This window comes from Camelina sativa, chromosome 5 (assembly GCF_030686135.1).
Source record: "Camelina sativa cultivar CO46 ecotype springtype chromosome 5, ASM3068613v1".
NCBI classification, from domain to species: domain Eukaryota; kingdom Viridiplantae; phylum Streptophyta; class Magnoliopsida; order Brassicales; family Brassicaceae; genus Camelina; species Camelina sativa.
Window position 1 is genome coordinate 1,581,167 of NC_141884.1, and position 17,764 is coordinate 1,598,930.

General features: G+C 35.1%; 5 protein-coding genes and 1 long non-coding RNA gene across 6 annotated transcripts; 2 read left to right on the forward strand and 4 right to left on the reverse strand.

The window, feature by feature from the left end:
- The first annotated feature begins 1,891 nt into the window (after positions 1–1,891).
- LOC104784838 (UPF0481 protein At3g47200) lies at positions 1,892–4,169 on the forward strand. Its single transcript, XM_010509926.3, has 3 exons — positions 1,892–2,379; positions 2,697–3,544; positions 3,628–4,169. The coding sequence occupies exons 1-3, from the start codon at positions 2,018–2,020 to the stop codon at positions 3,942–3,944; spliced, it is 1,527 nt and encodes a 508-aa protein (XP_010508228.1). The 5' UTR covers positions 1,892–2,017; the 3' UTR covers positions 3,945–4,169.
- Positions 4,170–4,636: 467 nt separating this feature from the next.
- LOC104784839 (uncharacterized) lies at positions 4,637–5,659 on the reverse strand. The gene is made up of 2 exons (XM_010509927.3): positions 5,460–5,659; positions 4,637–5,115 (listed from the first exon to the last, which is right to left on the reverse strand). The coding sequence occupies exons 1-2, from the start codon at positions 5,594–5,596 to the stop codon at positions 4,872–4,874; spliced, it is 381 nt and encodes a 126-aa protein (XP_010508229.1). The 5' UTR covers positions 5,597–5,659; the 3' UTR covers positions 4,637–4,871.
- Positions 5,660–6,378: 719 nt separating this feature from the next.
- LOC104784841 (thylakoid lumenal 15 kDa protein 1, chloroplastic) lies at positions 6,379–8,730 on the reverse strand. Its single transcript, XM_010509928.3, has 8 exons — positions 8,384–8,730; positions 8,130–8,258; positions 7,534–7,629; positions 7,372–7,444; positions 7,207–7,268; positions 6,997–7,078; positions 6,818–6,878; positions 6,379–6,707 (listed from the first exon to the last, which is right to left on the reverse strand). The coding sequence occupies exons 1-8, from the start codon at positions 8,507–8,509 to the stop codon at positions 6,656–6,658; spliced, it is 681 nt and encodes a 226-aa protein (XP_010508230.1). The 5' UTR covers positions 8,510–8,730; the 3' UTR covers positions 6,379–6,655.
- Positions 8,731–10,355: 1,625 nt separating this feature from the next.
- Positions 10,356–12,633, forward strand: LOC147943170 (UPF0481 protein At3g47200-like). Its single transcript, XM_087512944.1, has 3 exons — positions 10,356–10,843; positions 11,161–12,008; positions 12,092–12,633. Exons 1-3 carry the CDS (start codon positions 10,482–10,484, stop codon positions 12,406–12,408), a joined length of 1,527 nt encoding a protein of 508 aa, XP_087369070.1. The 5' UTR covers positions 10,356–10,481; the 3' UTR covers positions 12,409–12,633.
- A 467-nt stretch (positions 12,634–13,100) lies between these two features.
- On the reverse strand, positions 13,101–14,148 carry LOC147943171 (uncharacterized). Its single transcript, XR_015598199.1, has 2 exons — positions 13,924–14,148; positions 13,101–13,579 (listed from the first exon to the last, which is right to left on the reverse strand). It is a non-coding gene; the product is annotated as an uncharacterized LOC147943171 (long non-coding RNA).
- A 694-nt stretch (positions 14,149–14,842) lies between these two features.
- Positions 14,843–17,194, reverse strand: LOC147943172 (thylakoid lumenal 15 kDa protein 1, chloroplastic). The gene is made up of 8 exons (XM_087512945.1): positions 16,848–17,194; positions 16,594–16,722; positions 15,998–16,093; positions 15,836–15,908; positions 15,671–15,732; positions 15,461–15,542; positions 15,282–15,342; positions 14,843–15,171 (listed from the first exon to the last, which is right to left on the reverse strand). Exons 1-8 carry the CDS (start codon positions 16,971–16,973, stop codon positions 15,120–15,122), a joined length of 681 nt encoding a protein of 226 aa, XP_087369071.1. The 5' UTR covers positions 16,974–17,194; the 3' UTR covers positions 14,843–15,119.
- Positions 17,195–17,764: the final 570 nt, after the last annotated feature.

Consider the following 17,764-nt stretch of genomic DNA (forward strand, 5'->3'; position numbering starts at 1 on the left):
CCCTCGAGTGAGGAACTCACGTAGAGTTCAATTTAGCAACAAAAAAAAGTTATAAACTCTTTGTCTACATTGAATTATACGATATTTTCTAAATACATTGTTTAGACAAGATAATTAGCCATTATAGTATTTTAACATATAAATTGTCAAAATGTCTTGTTTTTGTATTTCAAAGCTCAATATATTGCTATATAAAATGGAAATCAACCCAAATATTTCCAAGAATTATTTTTGCAAAAGCCATGTTACTTGCGTACCTTGACGATATATGACAAAGCTTTGTCAGCTAAAAACAGGATTGTAATCCAAGGAAATGTTTTTTCTTTGTATTTTCCACTGAAATCATAAACGTATCTATCACAGTTTTTTTTTTTGTAATTGTGGAAGTTCGTTGAGTGGTAACATCCCTTTGGGCCACACCAGTTCAGATCCTCCAAATCTTGCTTTTGGTCCGACTAAATATCATTATACTTATATTAATAACAACACGGCTATCATTAATATATTAAAACGCATTATAATTTCAAAGCCTTTATGAAAACATGTACTGAAATTTTCTCTTTGTGTTATATATAATAGTAATACTAAGGACTCCTTGCTTCCAAAAGCTTTTTCTTTTCTTCTGCATTCATCTGCGTTTACATGTGAAACGAAATCACATTTTCTGCTAACATTAAAACAAAATCACAATTATGAAATAAATCAATAAAACATTTTTCCTTTTTATAATTACAAAAATACAAATGTATACGACTTTAATGATCATAAGTGAATGATAAGAAAGCCATAAGTGATAAATCTAAGACTAAGCGACATCAAACTTAATAATAAAACTTTCTATTTTGAATTGCAACCCATAATAATAACGTTGGTACTCTACATCAATATTTCCGAATATAAAGATAAAGAGTTTTACGAAAAAAAACAGAGACTAAAGACCTTTCTTGAACACCTTTTCTCATGGTTAAAACTAAATTACGACTTAATTAAAAAAAAAATCCAATCATGCAAGGGAAAAGGTATATAATGTAGATGAAAAACAAAACTAAGAGAGAAACAGATCTACATCACATCATTTGTATATCTATTAGTGGGTGCCCTACGAATTGTCTTTGTCTCCATAATTTTATTTGTCATATTAAATTGTATCATTAAAGAGACAAAATTTGATAATGATCTACTTTTCTTCTCTCCTATTTTTCAACCCACGAATAATTCTTGAAGTTTCTGCTTCTTTATTTACTTTTCATTATTATATTTCCATCTTTATTTTGGATTATATGCTCGCTCGTGTTACTTTTGCGTTCTTTCCTTTTATCTTACATGAAAATTAATATTTATAGTCAGTGAAAATTAAATATTGTAAATAGCCAATGATGTGTAATTCATCCATACGGTCATGAGAATCTAGTAGGTCTAAGTCTTGATATTTAAGTTGATATTTTTGTTTCCACAAAACTAATCCAACAACCGGTAACTCTTTAATCTTTCATTGGATTCGAAACCGTAAATAAACAATTAACATCGTTAGTATCATCACCTGACGAAATAATTATTTGCTTATGATTGGAACGAATAAAAGAAGCGCCGAAATTGTATAGCTCCCGATCCAAATGAAAAAAATTTAGGGGCATTGGACTTTTAAGTCCAATGCCCAATAGGATGATATTATGATGGGCTCTAGTAAGAAAAAACATGAGAAACTTGTCTGAGGAAGATCAGATGGTCCAGTGTGTTCCGCGTTCTACTTTCACTCCTGACAGCATAATTCTTTGCCCGAAGAATAATTTAAACAAAAAAAAAAACCAAATAAAGGAATGAAAAAAGTTGGGATGAATTTCCCCAAGGCAGAAGCAATATAAAAATGCTTGAATTGGATAGTTTCATACTCACGTCATTCTCCTTTTGTGATCTTATATAAACCTTTAGTTAACCTCGTATTGTAACAACCCATGCACAATTAAATATATACAAAGAAGCCAACGTGCCTTTTAATCCAAATCTTGTCAGCGTTGATATGGGGGATCTAGAACAAGGAATACAACTAGCCAAGGAGGATGAAGCTGGAACTGGTAACGTGGGTAGATGGAGTGAAGGATTTCATGATCAATGGGTTCCTAAACACGGAACAGCTGAGAAAGCAAAGGTTATTATTTCGTCCAAGACTAAACCGACTAAACCGGATTCTTGCTCTGAATCAGCTGAGATTTCCGGTATATGGCCTTCTTTGTTTAGCAAAGAGTACTGTTGCATCTATAGAGTGCCAAACCGGCTACGGAGAGTGAACCCAGACGCATACACTCCTCAGATGCTTCTCATTGGTCCACTTCAACATTCTAAGAAAGCTAAAGCCCTTGAGCTCTCCAAAACCGATTTAAGGTACGTACACGTGTATATATAAACCACAACAGATAATATCTAGGCTAGTTTAATTTCTGATTTTGTCTTTGCGCTTGTATATTACGTTTACATTTATAACATGCTAAATCATGGCTTTATAGTGTTTTTATGTTAATACATAACTTTTTTGTTCCTAATAGATATCATGTAAAAGTTTTGTAGCCAAGTAAATTTTTTTCGGTTTGCGTTAACGTTTGAAGTAGTATTATACTATTTTCTGTCTTTGAAACATACAGATTTTTCAGCTTTTAAAAAATAATTTATAATGATGCTAATATGCGTTTGGATTGTTCCAGATATCTGGACTATATGAACATGGAGCTTCACAAGAAGAAGTACCTTAATGCTATTGCAAATAAATATGGGAAGAAAATTGTTGATGATTTGAGTTCAATCATAAAAACGAATGAAAGATTTATAAGAGAAAGCTACGCCGAATCAACGGAATGGATAAATTCCCAAGAGTTCGTGGAAATGTTACTCCTCGACTCGGTGTTCATACTAGGGTTCTTCATTCAGACCGGAACTACTCGAAACATCAACAAGAAAGGAGAAATTCTTTTCCATGAAGAAGACATTCTTTTCCAGGAGCCTTGTCTTATAACCACTATTTTAGAAGACCTAATCTTGCTCGAGAACCAACTCCCTTATGCCCTTTTAGAGGAACTCTCCGAACAATTTTTCTCAAATCTTGAAACCAGGGAAACGTTCCGTGACATTATCCTTCGAGCGTTTAGGTTGGAAGGAGAGGTCAAAGAAGGAATGAATTTCCGACATTTTACAGATTTGTTTCGACGTGTCCGTGTGGAAACACTTTGTTTGACAAAAGAACAAATCAAAAGCGCAAAGGCTAAGCCACCGGAGAGCATAAAGAGTCTTCACAACGCAGACAAACTAGACAGTGCGGGAGTAGATTTTGCGCTTCCTGATAAGAAAAACGATTTATCATTGGTTATTACTTTCGAACGAGGAATCTTGAAAATACCTTGTTTCTTAGCGGACGACAACACCGAGAGGGTTATGAGGAACTTAATGGCACTCGAGCAATGCCATTACCCTCTCACTGCTTATGTTTGTAACTACATCGCCTTCTTGGATTTTCTCATTGACACCGATCAAGACGTTGAATTGCTCGTCAAGAAAGGTAAAACACTTTTCAATTATGAAAATTTCCTTCTTCTTTTTTCAGTTATGAGAAACTCATGCTCCACATTTTTACGTTAACAGGAGTTGTAAAGAACTGGTTAGGACATCAAGGGTCGGTGGCGGAAATGGTGAACAAGCTATGTTTAGGGCTTGTGGATTTTGGATCTCACTATTACAATATAGCCGAAAGACTCAACAAACACTACGAGAGTCGTCTCAATAGATCCATCGCCACACTCCGGCGAGTTTACTTTAAAGATCTTTGGACCGGAACTGCCACCGTTGCCGCCGTCGTTATCCTTGTGTTGACTTTGATTGGGACGGTGGCTTCCGTTCTCCAAGTGGTGCAGAAGGACGATAAATCTTCGCCGCCTCCAGCTCCGTCCCGAGGAACATAGATTGTTTCTTGTTGTACTACGGACACGAAACAAAAGAATATTTGTTTTTCCGTTTCTCCCACATCAAAACTTTGTTTAATTTGTTCTTCTCTTTATCTCGACTTTGGTTCCTCAAACAATGCTTCTTTTCTTATTATTTATCCTTTTCACGTCTAACATATATTCTTACAGTTTGACTATGTGTATCTTCAAGTTAATAATAAAGTATTTGGTTGCTTGATAAAAGTAAAATTTTGTTTGCTCAGAACTAAACGATGTGAAGAATACATAGCTAATTGTAGATGTCTCTCTGTTTAATTATGACTCAATATAAAAAAAATATATATATACATAGTTAATTGTAAATGTCACTCTATCCATTTACCATTTTACAGATTCGATTTTGGGGTGGTTTAATGAGTATTTGACTTTGATTGGGACGGTGGCTTACGTTCTTCAAGTAACAATAATCTCACTATTTACAAACTATCAAATATTAAAATTACGATATAATTTCGTTCATTCTGCAGAGGGACACTTAAAATGAAATTGTTTGCTTTAATTTTTATGTATGGTAAGCAATCTTCTAACCTTATGTGTAATAATATTTTTTTATATTTTTAAATTTATAATTCAAACCCTACTGACTACATATTTAATTAGTCAAAAGTCAGAGTCATACTCCGACTCATTTTCCTTATAATGCCCTAAAATGATAATAACCAGATAAATTTCAACCACATAAAATAAAACATCCTTCAAAATGGTTTGCCAACAACAAGAAAATATCTCTGTAATGATAAAAACATGTGATGATCCATTCCACATGACTGGAAGATCACCCACTTATTCATGAAATTAAAGAAAAACAACAACGAAACTTTATTCAAGAAACCCTTTTACGTTGATACAACAACAAAAGGGTTTCATGACCTTCAAACTCCCAGATCACTCACGACGATCACGGTGGGCTGCTGATGCATTGTCTGCTTTTGGCCTCCGGGTTTCAAACCTTCTGCAGTACATAGGACGCCCATAGACGGAAAAGCCAACCTTCTCATAAGGCCCCAGCACAATGTTTGGTATGGTAAAATACCTGAATATCACTTTCCCAAACAAATCATTCTTACCCAGCTTCCTTGCTGCCACTGGTCTGTTCACAAACACGTCCTCCACGCACATTGGAAACCAGCTAATCATCATCATCATCACATATATACACACATCAGTGAACCAATTAAATCGTACTTGTAAGAGATGTAATAGACTACCAAAAAAAAAAAAAGTAGAACAAATTGTTTGTATATGATGTACTGTGAGATGCAAATCGAGATCTATTAGACATATAGCTTTTGAACAAACTAAACCAAAATCGTTCTCCATCTATCTAAAGACATGGTAGATGTGTGTCTACACTACACAGAGTCAAACCTTCTATGACGCAATGTAACGTTATCGTTTTGAGACCAATCATTTGGACGAACTACCAAAACCTATTAACCATTTATAGATTTCATAGAATAGGGTTTCACTTGCCTGTCGAAGAATTCGAAGATCTGGTCTTCTGAGAGGGGAAAGCCATTGGAAAACGTGAGGAATAGAGAACGGGGTTCATTTGCCGGCACAAACGGCTCTCCTAATGACATGATCCTAGATCCTGCCGAAGTACTCATGACGGCTTCCCTATCTCTCTCTCTCTCCCTATCCTTACAACACCACACAAGTTCTTTGTTTTGCTTATATATAGCCTGATACGTCCGGATGCAACGTTTGGGGCCTTTGGGGTTTAAGTAAGGAATGATATCTTTTTTATTTAATGCATATTATCAAAAAAGATGATAAATATTTTCATTTGCAGTAAGTGCATGCATGTACTTAGTAAATTATCTTTCCACCTATTATTTATTCTTTTGTTGTTGTTGTCCTTTTATATATTTCCTCGGTTTTATCAAATCATTTGATTTTATATATTTTCTACATACTGTAAGATCCTGATTTATCTTTATGAAAACATAAGTGTTATAGTTATATACTGTGTTCATACAATATTTGTAGTTCTTTTTCAAAAAAAAAACTTTTGTGCAAATTTAAACGATCAGAAACAACAATTGAAAGTTGGCTTCATTTCAAGGAATCAAATAAGATTATTTACGTGCATTAGTAATTTATACAAACTAGATTTTGTTAAATAAAAATTCATGAGATTTACAAGTAAATTAAGTTCCGAAAAAGTTGTCATACTTGTGATTCACACCAATAAATAAAACAAAAACCAGTAATCACCACCTCCACGGAGACGGAGCATGTGGAAGTTAAGTAACATACATAATCTCGCAAAGGTAATGCTCGAGATTAGTATATATATATATATATATATACACACATCCTCTGCAACAACATGCACAAATAAAAGCTTTAACAATGTTAACGAATAATCAGATGAAGAAGAGTCCCATAATCCAATATACTTGTGTGATTCACACCAATAAAATAAAGGTAAATCAAAAACAAGTAATCACCACGGAGACTGAGCATGTGGAATTTAAGCATTACATAAATATATCTCAAAGACAAGCTTGAGATTAAGTAAATAGATATATATATATATACATATATTCTCTATAACAACAACCCGCAAAAAAAAAAAACACTTTTAACAATGGTCAAACCTCTTGAAAATAATCAGATGAAGAAGACTCACACAATCCAAAGCTTTACATTTTTTCACAGTTTTAGTTGCAGAGCAATGTGTCCCGCGTTGCATTCCCAGTGGTCGCGTTAATCCTAATGAGTCAAAGAAAAGCAAAACGCAAAAACAGTTTGATCACATTCTGCTGAGTTATAAGACAAAATGTAAGATGGATCCTTAGGGATGAGAGCACAAGAGTTTTTACCCATCCGCGATTTTGCATAGGTATTCTCGTTGATCATCTCTTAGAGGGACATCAGTGAAGTCTAAATCCAAACCAAATACATACCAAAAAAAAAGGTATCAAACTTGAGTTAAGTGAAGCTCAAACGTAACAAAGAGATCATGTGCTTAGTGTTATTATGGAAGTTTCCTTCTTTTCACCTGCGCCTGTAATGTTTGATCCCTTGAATGATGTGTTTCCAGTAGCAGTCGCTCCTTCCAAGTTAGCGTTTGTTAAATTCACCTGCATGCAAAGATATAACATTATTAACTATTCACCATTTAATGTCAAGGATCTATTTGTTTTCCCTAGCTTTATACACATTTAGGTACATATATACATCGACACATATGTGTAACATTGGATACAACCTTTGTTACGTTTGCCAAGGAGAAATCTGCACCTCGTAGATCAGCTTCAGACAAATCAGCACCTGCTCTTACGAGATGATAACAGTAATTAACATCCATGAATGACAAGTCATCTCTATTACACAGTTCTTCTACTACCTCAATAAAAAAGAATAGAGAACAAACCTGTTAGATCTGCATCAAAGAAGCTAGCACCTAACAACTTTGCACCCTTGAAGTTAGCTTGCCTTAGGATGGACTGCGGAAAAATGTCATCACAAAGAGTATGATGATTAAACGAAAGATATGTTGTTCAGGATAACAGTCTACAACTGAATAAATGTATACCGTCTTGAAGTCCTGCCTGATGAGAGTCTGGCCACTGAAATCCTTTCCAGACAAGTCCTGTCCCCTGGTTACTCCTTGTCCATAAGGACCTCCACCCTTTGAATTTCATACAAATCGAGAATAATATATACGTTAACCCATAGAAGAACATCTTAGTCACAATGAAATGCAAATTACCAATGTCTCTCATTGGAATGAAATCCATCTAGCTTCTTAAATCACAAAGAGACTAAATAACATAATTCAAGAAACACTTAGGGCAATTCTACATAAATAACTAAATACCACATCATTTAATCATTAGATTGCAAGTGAAACTACAAGTGGAAGACTGTTTCAACTTATCATTCATTAGTTTCCAACAAAAAAAAGTGCCAAATCTCAACACTCAATGATAGATTCTCATAAATAACAACAATTAACGTCTCCTCACAACAACTTCTCTATAGTGATCTATACATCAATTTTGCCTATAAAGTTCCAAGCTTTAGAATTTATACCAATTGTGTACCAACATATACAAGTCCTTTCTCTTTTCCTTAAAGGTTCTATACAGATTACAGAGTTGAAAGAGGAGATAAGAACAAAAGGTTTACCTTAAAAGCAAGAGCAGGATCAACAAAGAAGAGAGAAACAGAGACAAGTGCAAGTAGACTTCTTTTTGAGACCTCTTCTCCTAATGACAAAACCACACTTTTCAAAGGACTAACCACTTCTTTTCCTTCCTGCCCAAATAACAAAACACCGCAAAAAGAATGACTTTTTTTTTTTCTCTGGGTACTCTTTTTTCAAATTCAATCAACACATCGTTTCAAAAGGGTTGGAGACAAAACAAAAAATTGGAGATTACCTGTGAGTAACGAAGGGGACAATGAGAATTGCGAGAAGAAAGAGAAGTAGGGAGTGACGGGAGAGATGGTTTTGGAGCGATGTTGCAGCAGGAGAACAACGAGACGTTGCTGTGAAGAACGACCATTGTTTTCGCTGATGTGTTTTTTTAAGTGGATGAGCCAAAACGACTCCTCCTCCTCCTTGTGGATAAAATATGTTTTCGTTATTATTATGTGACCGGTGCAAATACGTGAGAAAAGGCCCACTTTCATTGAGCCCTATTTAGGCCCAACATATGTTGTCAAGTCCACATGGATAACAGGCTGGTACACACACACAATGACACAATCCAAAACGCAATCGATCGGAATAGATTAGAGGCTGTTGTGATCATTCATAAACATCATGAGAGTAGGAGCCAGAAAATGTAACTCGTCTGGTTGGGAAGCTCGTGTCGCATCAAATGATTGGTGTCTGGTGAGTGAGAGACAACGAGGCACGCGCCGGGGGTGGTGCGAAGATATATATGACACTGTATGTAATGTGTATCCTTCATCCTCCTCTATTATGTTGACTTGTGAAGTCGACACGTGGTCATTAATATATTAAAACGCATTATAATTTCAAAGCCTTTATGAAAACATGTACTGAAATTTTCTCTTTGTGTTATATATAATAGTAATACTAAGGACTCCTTGCTTCCAAAAGCTTTTTCTTTTCTTCTGCATTCATCTGCGTTTACATGTGAAACGAAATCACATTTTCTGCTAACATTAAAACAAAATCACAATTATGAAATAAATCAATAAAACATTTTTCCTTTTTATAATTACAAAAATACAAATGTATACGACTTTAATGATCATAAGTGAATGATAAGAAAGCCATAAGTGATAAATCTAAGACTAAGCGACATCAAACTTAATAATAAAACTTTCTATTTTGAATTGCAACCCATAATAATAACGTTGGTACTCTACATCAATATTTCCGAATATAAAGATAAAGAGTTTTACGAAAAAAAACAGAGACTAAAGACCTTTCTTGAACACCTTTTCTCATGGTTAAAACTAAATTACGACTTAATTAAAAAAAAAATCCAATCATGCAAGGGAAAAGGTATATAATGTAGATGAAAAACAAAACTAAGAGAGAAACAGATCTACATCACATCATTTGTATATCTATTAGTGGGTGCCCTACGAATTGTCTTTGTCTCCATAATTTTATTTGTCATATTAAATTGTATCATTAAAGAGACAAAATTTGATAATGATCTACTTTTCTTCTCTCCTATTTTTCAACCCACGAATAATTCTTGAAGTTTCTGCTTCTTTATTTACTTTTCATTATTATATTTCCATCTTTATTTTGGATTATATGCTCGCTCGTGTTACTTTTGCGTTCTTTCCTTTTATCTTACATGAAAATTAATATTTATAGTCAGTGAAAATTAAATATTGTAAATAGCCAATGATGTGTAATTCATCCATACGGTCATGAGAATCTAGTAGGTCTAAGTCTTGATATTTAAGTTGATATTTTTGTTTCCACAAAACTAATCCAACAACCGGTAACTCTTTAATCTTTCATTGGATTCGAAACCGTAAATAAACAATTAACATCGTTAGTATCATCACCTGACGAAATAATTATTTGCTTATGATTGGAACGAATAAAAGAAGCGCCGAAATTGTATAGCTCCCGATCCAAATGAAAAAAATTTAGGGGCATTGGACTTTTAAGTCCAATGCCCAATAGGATGATATTATGATGGGCTCTAGTAAGAAAAAACATGAGAAACTTGTCTGAGGAAGATCAGATGGTCCAGTGTGTTCCGCGTTCTACTTTCACTCCTGACAGCATAATTCTTTGCCCGAAGAATAATTTAAACAAAAAAAAAAACCAAATAAAGGAATGAAAAAAGTTGGGATGAATTTCCCCAAGGCAGAAGCAATATAAAAATGCTTGAATTGGATAGTTTCATACTCACGTCATTCTCCTTTTGTGATCTTATATAAACCTTTAGTTAACCTCGTATTGTAACAACCCATGCACAATTAAATATATACAAAGAAGCCAACGTGCCTTTTAATCCAAATCTTGTCAGCGTTGATATGGGGGATCTAGAACAAGGAATACAACTAGCCAAGGAGGATGAAGCTGGAACTGGTAACGTGGGTAGATGGAGTGAAGGATTTCATGATCAATGGGTTCCTAAACACGGAACAGCTGAGAAAGCAAAGGTTATTATTTCGTCCAAGACTAAACCGACTAAACCGGATTCTTGCTCTGAATCAGCTGAGATTTCCGGTATATGGCCTTCTTTGTTTAGCAAAGAGTACTGTTGCATCTATAGAGTGCCAAACCGGCTACGGAGAGTGAACCCAGACGCATACACTCCTCAGATGCTTCTCATTGGTCCACTTCAACATTCTAAGAAAGCTAAAGCCCTTGAGCTCTCCAAAACCGATTTAAGGTACGTACACGTGTATATATAAACCACAACAGATAATATCTAGGCTAGTTTAATTTCTGATTTTGTCTTTGCGCTTGTATATTACGTTTACATTTATAACATGCTAAATCATGGCTTTATAGTGTTTTTATGTTAATACATAACTTTTTTGTTCCTAATAGATATCATGTAAAAGTTTTGTAGCCAAGTAAATTTTTTTCGGTTTGCGTTAACGTTTGAAGTAGTATTATACTATTTTCTGTCTTTGAAACATACAGATTTTTCAGCTTTTAAAAAATAATTTATAATGATGCTAATATGCGTTTGGATTGTTCCAGATATCTGGACTATATGAACATGGAGCTTCACAAGAAGAAGTACCTTAATGCTATTGCAAATAAATATGGGAAGAAAATTGTTGATGATTTGAGTTCAATCATAAAAACGAATGAAAGATTTATAAGAGAAAGCTACGCCGAATCAACGGAATGGATAAATTCCCAAGAGTTCGTGGAAATGTTACTCCTCGACTCGGTGTTCATACTAGGGTTCTTCATTCAGACCGGAACTACTCGAAACATCAACAAGAAAGGAGAAATTCTTTTCCATGAAGAAGACATTCTTTTCCAGGAGCCTTGTCTTATAACCACTATTTTAGAAGACCTAATCTTGCTCGAGAACCAACTCCCTTATGCCCTTTTAGAGGAACTCTCCGAACAATTTTTCTCAAATCTTGAAACCAGGGAAACGTTCCGTGACATTATCCTTCGAGCGTTTAGGTTGGAAGGAGAGGTCAAAGAAGGAATGAATTTCCGACATTTTACAGATTTGTTTCGACGTGTCCGTGTGGAAACACTTTGTTTGACAAAAGAACAAATCAAAAGCGCAAAGGCTAAGCCACCGGAGAGCATAAAGAGTCTTCACAACGCAGACAAACTAGACAGTGCGGGAGTAGATTTTGCGCTTCCTGATAAGAAAAACGATTTATCATTGGTTATTACTTTCGAACGAGGAATCTTGAAAATACCTTGTTTCTTAGCGGACGACAACACCGAGAGGGTTATGAGGAACTTAATGGCACTCGAGCAATGCCATTACCCTCTCACTGCTTATGTTTGTAACTACATCGCCTTCTTGGATTTTCTCATTGACACCGATCAAGACGTTGAATTGCTCGTCAAGAAAGGTAAAACACTTTTCAATTATGAAAATTTCCTTCTTCTTTTTTCAGTTATGAGAAACTCATGCTCCACATTTTTACGTTAACAGGAGTTGTAAAGAACTGGTTAGGACATCAAGGGTCGGTGGCGGAAATGGTGAACAAGCTATGTTTAGGGCTTGTGGATTTTGGATCTCACTATTACAATATAGCCGAAAGACTCAACAAACACTACGAGAGTCGTCTCAATAGATCCATCGCCACACTCCGGCGAGTTTACTTTAAAGATCTTTGGACCGGAACTGCCACCGTTGCCGCCGTCGTTATCCTTGTGTTGACTTTGATTGGGACGGTGGCTTCCGTTCTCCAAGTGGTGCAGAAGGACGATAAATCTTCGCCGCCTCCAGCTCCGTCCCGAGGAACATAGATTGTTTCTTGTTGTACTACGGACACGAAACAAAAGAATATTTGTTTTTCCGTTTCTCCCACATCAAAACTTTGTTTAATTTGTTCTTCTCTTTATCTCGACTTTGGTTCCTCAAACAATGCTTCTTTTCTTATTATTTATCCTTTTCACGTCTAACATATATTCTTACAGTTTGACTATGTGTATCTTCAAGTTAATAATAAAGTATTTGGTTGCTTGATAAAAGTAAAATTTTGTTTGCTCAGAACTAAACGATGTGAAGAATACATAGCTAATTGTAGATGTCTCTCTGTTTAATTATGACTCAATATAAAAAAAATATATATATACATAGTTAATTGTAAATGTCACTCTATCCATTTACCATTTTACAGATTCGATTTTGGGGTGGTTTAATGAGTATTTGACTTTGATTGGGACGGTGGCTTACGTTCTTCAAGTAACAATAATCTCACTATTTACAAACTATCAAATATTAAAATTACGATATAATTTCGTTCATTCTGCAGAGGGACACTTAAAATGAAATTGTTTGCTTTAATTTTTATGTATGGTAAGCAATCTTCTAACCTTATGTGTAATAATATTTTTTTATATTTTTAAATTTATAATTCAAACCCTACTGACTACATATTTAATTAGTCAAAAGTCAGAGTCATACTCCGACTCATTTTCCTTATAATGCCCTAAAATGATAATAACCAGATAAATTTCAACCACATAAAATAAAACATCCTTCAAAATGGTTTGCCAACAACAAGAAAATATCTCTGTAATGATAAAAACATGTGATGATCCATTCCACATGACTGGAAGATCACCCACTTATTCATGAAATTAAAGAAAAACAACAACGAAACTTTATTCAAGAAACCCTTTTACGTTGATACAACAACAAAAGGGTTTCATGACCTTCAAACTCCCAGATCACTCACGACGATCACGGTGGGCTGCTGATGCATTGTCTGCTTTTGGCCTCCGGGTTTCAAACCTTCTGCAGTACATAGGACGCCCATAGACGGAAAAGCCAACCTTCTCATAAGGCCCCAGCACAATGTTTGGTATGGTAAAATACCTGAATATCACTTTCCCAAACAAATCATTCTTACCCAGCTTCCTTGCTGCCACTGGTCTGTTCACAAACACGTCCTCCACGCACATTGGAAACCAGCTAATCATCATCATCATCACATATATACACACATCAGTGAACCAATTAAATCGTACTTGTAAGAGATGTAATAGACTACCAAAAAAAAAAAAAGTAGAACAAATTGTTTGTATATGATGTACTGTGAGATGCAAATCGAGATCTATTAGACATATAGCTTTTGAACAAACTAAACCAAAATCGTTCTCCATCTATCTAAAGACATGGTAGATGTGTGTCTACACTACACAGAGTCAAACCTTCTATGACGCAATGTAACGTTATCGTTTTGAGACCAATCATTTGGACGAACTACCAAAACCTATTAACCATTTATAGATTTCATAGAATAGGGTTTCACTTGCCTGTCGAAGAATTCGAAGATCTGGTCTTCTGAGAGGGGAAAGCCATTGGAAAACGTGAGGAATAGAGAACGGGGTTCATTTGCCGGCACAAACGGCTCTCCTAATGACATGATCCTAGATCCTGCCGAAGTACTCATGACGGCTTCCCTATCTCTCTCTCTCTCCCTATCCTTACAACACCACACAAGTTCTTTGTTTTGCTTATATATAGCCTGATACGTCCGGATGCAACGTTTGGGGCCTTTGGGGTTTAAGTAAGGAATGATATCTTTTTTATTTAATGCATATTATCAAAAAAGATGATAAATATTTTCATTTGCAGTAAGTGCATGCATGTACTTAGTAAATTATCTTTCCACCTATTATTTATTCTTTTGTTGTTGTTGTCCTTTTATATATTTCCTCGGTTTTATCAAATCATTTGATTTTATATATTTTCTACATACTGTAAGATCCTGATTTATCTTTATGAAAACATAAGTGTTATAGTTATATACTGTGTTCATACAATATTTGTAGTTCTTTTTCAAAAAAAAAACTTTTGTGCAAATTTAAACGATCAGAAACAACAATTGAAAGTTGGCTTCATTTCAAGGAATCAAATAAGATTATTTACGTGCATTAGTAATTTATACAAACTAGATTTTGTTAAATAAAAATTCATGAGATTTACAAGTAAATTAAGTTCCGAAAAAGTTGTCATACTTGTGATTCACACCAATAAATAAAACAAAAACCAGTAATCACCACCTCCACGGAGACGGAGCATGTGGAAGTTAAGTAACATACATAATCTCGCAAAGGTAATGCTCGAGATTAGTATATATATATATATATATATACACACATCCTCTGCAACAACATGCACAAATAAAAGCTTTAACAATGTTAACGAATAATCAGATGAAGAAGAGTCCCATAATCCAATATACTTGTGTGATTCACACCAATAAAATAAAGGTAAATCAAAAACAAGTAATCACCACGGAGACTGAGCATGTGGAATTTAAGCATTACATAAATATATCTCAAAGACAAGCTTGAGATTAAGTAAATAGATATATATATATATACATATATTCTCTATAACAACAACCCGCAAAAAAAAAAAACACTTTTAACAATGGTCAAACCTCTTGAAAATAATCAGATGAAGAAGACTCACACAATCCAAAGCTTTACATTTTTTCACAGTTTTAGTTGCAGAGCAATGTGTCCCGCGTTGCATTCCCAGTGGTCGCGTTAATCCTAATGAGTCAAAGAAAAGCAAAACGCAAAAACAGTTTGATCACATTCTGCTGAGTTATAAGACAAAATGTAAGATGGATCCTTAGGGATGAGAGCACAAGAGTTTTTACCCATCCGCGATTTTGCATAGGTATTCTCGTTGATCATCTCTTAGAGGGACATCAGTGAAGTCTAAATCCAAACCAAATACATACCAAAAAAAAAGGTATCAAACTTGAGTTAAGTGAAGCTCAAACGTAACAAAGAGATCATGTGCTTAGTGTTATTATGGAAGTTTCCTTCTTTTCACCTGCGCCTGTAATGTTTGATCCCTTGAATGATGTGTTTCCAGTAGCAGTCGCTCCTTCCAAGTTAGCGTTTGTTAAATTCACCTGCATGCAAAGATATAACATTATTAACTATTCACCATTTAATGTCAAGGATCTATTTGTTTTCCCTAGCTTTATACACATTTAGGTACATATATACATCGACACATATGTGTAACATTGGATACAACCTTTGTTACGTTTGCCAAGGAGAAATCTGCACCTCGTAGATCAGCTTCAGACAAATCAGCACCTGCTCTTACGAGATGATAACAGTAATTAACATCCATGAATGACAAGTCATCTCTATTACACAGTTCTTCTACTACCTCAATAAAAAAGAATAGAGAACAAACCTGTTAGATCTGCATCAAAGAAGCTAGCACCTAACAACTTTGCACCCTTGAAGTTAGCTTGCCTTAGGATGGACTGCGGAAAAATGTCATCACAAAGAGTATGATGATTAAACGAAAGATATGTTGTTCAGGATAACAGTCTACAACTGAATAAATGTATACCGTCTTGAAGTCCTGCCTGATGAGAGTCTGGCCACTGAAATCCTTTCCAGACAAGTCCTGTCCCCTGGTTACTCCTTGTCCATAAGGACCTCCACCCTTTGAATTTCATACAAATCGAGAATAATATATACGTTAACCCATAGAAGAACATCTTAGTCACAATGAAATGCAAATTACCAATGTCTCTCATTGGAATGAAATCCATCTAGCTTCTTAAATCACAAAGAGACTAAATAACATAATTCAAGAAACACTTAGGGCAATTCTACATAAATAACTAAATACCACATCATTTAATCATTAGATTGCAAGTGAAACTACAAGTGGAAGACTGTTTCAACTTATCATTCATTAGTTTCCAACAAAAAAAAGTGCCAAATCTCAACACTCAATGATAGATTCTCATAAATAACAACAATTAACGTCTCCTCACAACAACTTCTCTATAGTGATCTATACATCAATTTTGCCTATAAAGTTCCAAGCTTTAGAATTTATACCAATTGTGTACCAACATATACAAGTCCTTTCTCTTTTCCTTAAAGGTTCTATACAGATTACAGAGTTGAAAGAGGAGATAAGAACAAAAGGTTTACCTTAAAAGCAAGAGCAGGATCAACAAAGAAGAGAGAAACAGAGACAAGTGCAAGTAGACTTCTTTTTGAGACCTCTTCTCCTAATGACAAAACCACACTTTTCAAAGGACTAACCACTTCTTTTCCTTCCTGCCCAAATAACAAAACACCGCAAAAAGAATGACTTTTTTTTTTTCTCTGGGTACTCTTTTTTCAAATTCAATCAACACATCGTTTCAAAAGGGTTGGAGACAAAACAAAAAATTGGAGATTACCTGTGAGTAACGAAGGGGACAATGAGAATTGCGAGAAGAAAGAGAAGTAGGGAGTGACGGGAGAGATGGTTTTGGAGCGATGTTGCAGCAGGAGAACAACGAGACGTTGCTGTGAAGAACGACCATTGTTTTCGCTGATGTGTTTTTTTAAGTGGATGAGCCAAAACGACTCCTCCTCCTCCTTGTGGATAAAATATGTTTTCGTTATTATTATGTGACCGGTGCAAATACGTGAGAAAAGGCCCACTTTCATTGAGCCCTATTTAGGCCCAACATATGTTGTCAAGTCCACATGGATAACAGGCTGGTACACACACACAATGACACAATCCAAAACGCAATCGATCGGAATAGATTAGAGGCTGTTGTGATCATTCATAAACATCATGAGAGTAGGAGCCAGAAAATGTAACTCGTCTGGTTGGGAAGCTCGTGTCGCATCAAATGATTGGTGTCTGGTGAGTGAGAGACAACGAGGCACGCGCCGGGGGTGGTGCGAAGATATATATGACACTGTATGTAATGTGTATCCTTCATCCTCCTCTATTATGTTGACTTGTGAAGTCGACACGTGGTCACTCAATCACGTGACTTCCCACGTGAATGTCTCTGGTGGCGTATCTAATTTAATTCCTTTTTTTGGCTGTTTAAAATTTTCTCCTCGCTCCCAATCTTTCTTTACACATCTTTAGTCACGTGGCTCTCACTCGCCCTGTCTCCTTTGTTAGCTTTTCTGTTTTTTTTTTTTGAATCTTGAAGCTTTTATTATGCTTTTCAGCCTTTATTTATTTATTTAGGATTTCGTAAAGATAGCTAAAACGGAAATAGAAATACGTTAGATTCTCTTGTCTTTTTTCTTAATTAATACTATTAGGGTGTGAATTGTGACAAATCTGTTTGCGGACTGGATCGTTTTT

Bases quoted from the DNA above. Each gene is read 5' to 3' on its own strand.
- LOC104784838 (XM_010509926.3), top strand. From the start codon at position 2,018: ATGGGGGATCTAGAACAAGGAATACAACTAGCCAAGGAGGATGAAGCT. The intron at 2,380-2,696 runs GTACGTACACGT...GGATTGTTCCAG, and splicing joins CTCTCCAAAACCGATTTAAG to ATATCTGGACTATATGAACA. The intron at 3,545-3,627 runs GTAAAACACTTT...TTACGTTAACAG, and splicing joins TGAATTGCTCGTCAAGAAAG to GAGTTGTAAAGAACTGGTTA.
- LOC104784839 (XM_010509927.3), bottom strand. From the start codon at position 5,596: ATGAGTACTTCGGCAGGATCTAGGATCATGTCATTAGGAGAGCCGTTT. The intron at 5,116-5,459 runs GCAAGTGAAACC...GATGATGATTAG, and splicing joins ATCTTCGAATTCTTCGACAG to CTGGTTTCCAATGTGCGTGG.
- LOC104784841 (XM_010509928.3), bottom strand. From the start codon at position 8,509: ATGGTCGTTCTTCACAGCAACGTCTCGTTGTTCTCCTGCTGCAACATC. The intron at 7,079-7,206 runs GTTGTATCCAAT...CTTTGCATGCAG, and splicing joins CCTTGGCAAACGTAACAAAG to GTGAATTTAACAAACGCTAA. The intron at 6,708-6,817 runs GTAAAAACTCTT...TTGACTCATTAG, and splicing joins CTATGCAAAATCGCGGATGG to GATTAACGCGACCACTGGGA.
- LOC147943170 (XM_087512944.1), top strand. From the start codon at position 10,482: ATGGGGGATCTAGAACAAGGAATACAACTAGCCAAGGAGGATGAAGCT. The intron at 10,844-11,160 runs GTACGTACACGT...GGATTGTTCCAG, and splicing joins CTCTCCAAAACCGATTTAAG to ATATCTGGACTATATGAACA. The intron at 12,009-12,091 runs GTAAAACACTTT...TTACGTTAACAG, and splicing joins TGAATTGCTCGTCAAGAAAG to GAGTTGTAAAGAACTGGTTA.
- LOC147943172 (XM_087512945.1), bottom strand. From the start codon at position 16,973: ATGGTCGTTCTTCACAGCAACGTCTCGTTGTTCTCCTGCTGCAACATC. The intron at 16,094-16,593 runs GTAAACCTTTTG...TGAAATTCAAAG, and splicing joins ATCCTGCTCTTGCTTTTAAG to GGTGGAGGTCCTTATGGACA. The intron at 15,172-15,281 runs GTAAAAACTCTT...TTGACTCATTAG, and splicing joins CTATGCAAAATCGCGGATGG to GATTAACGCGACCACTGGGA.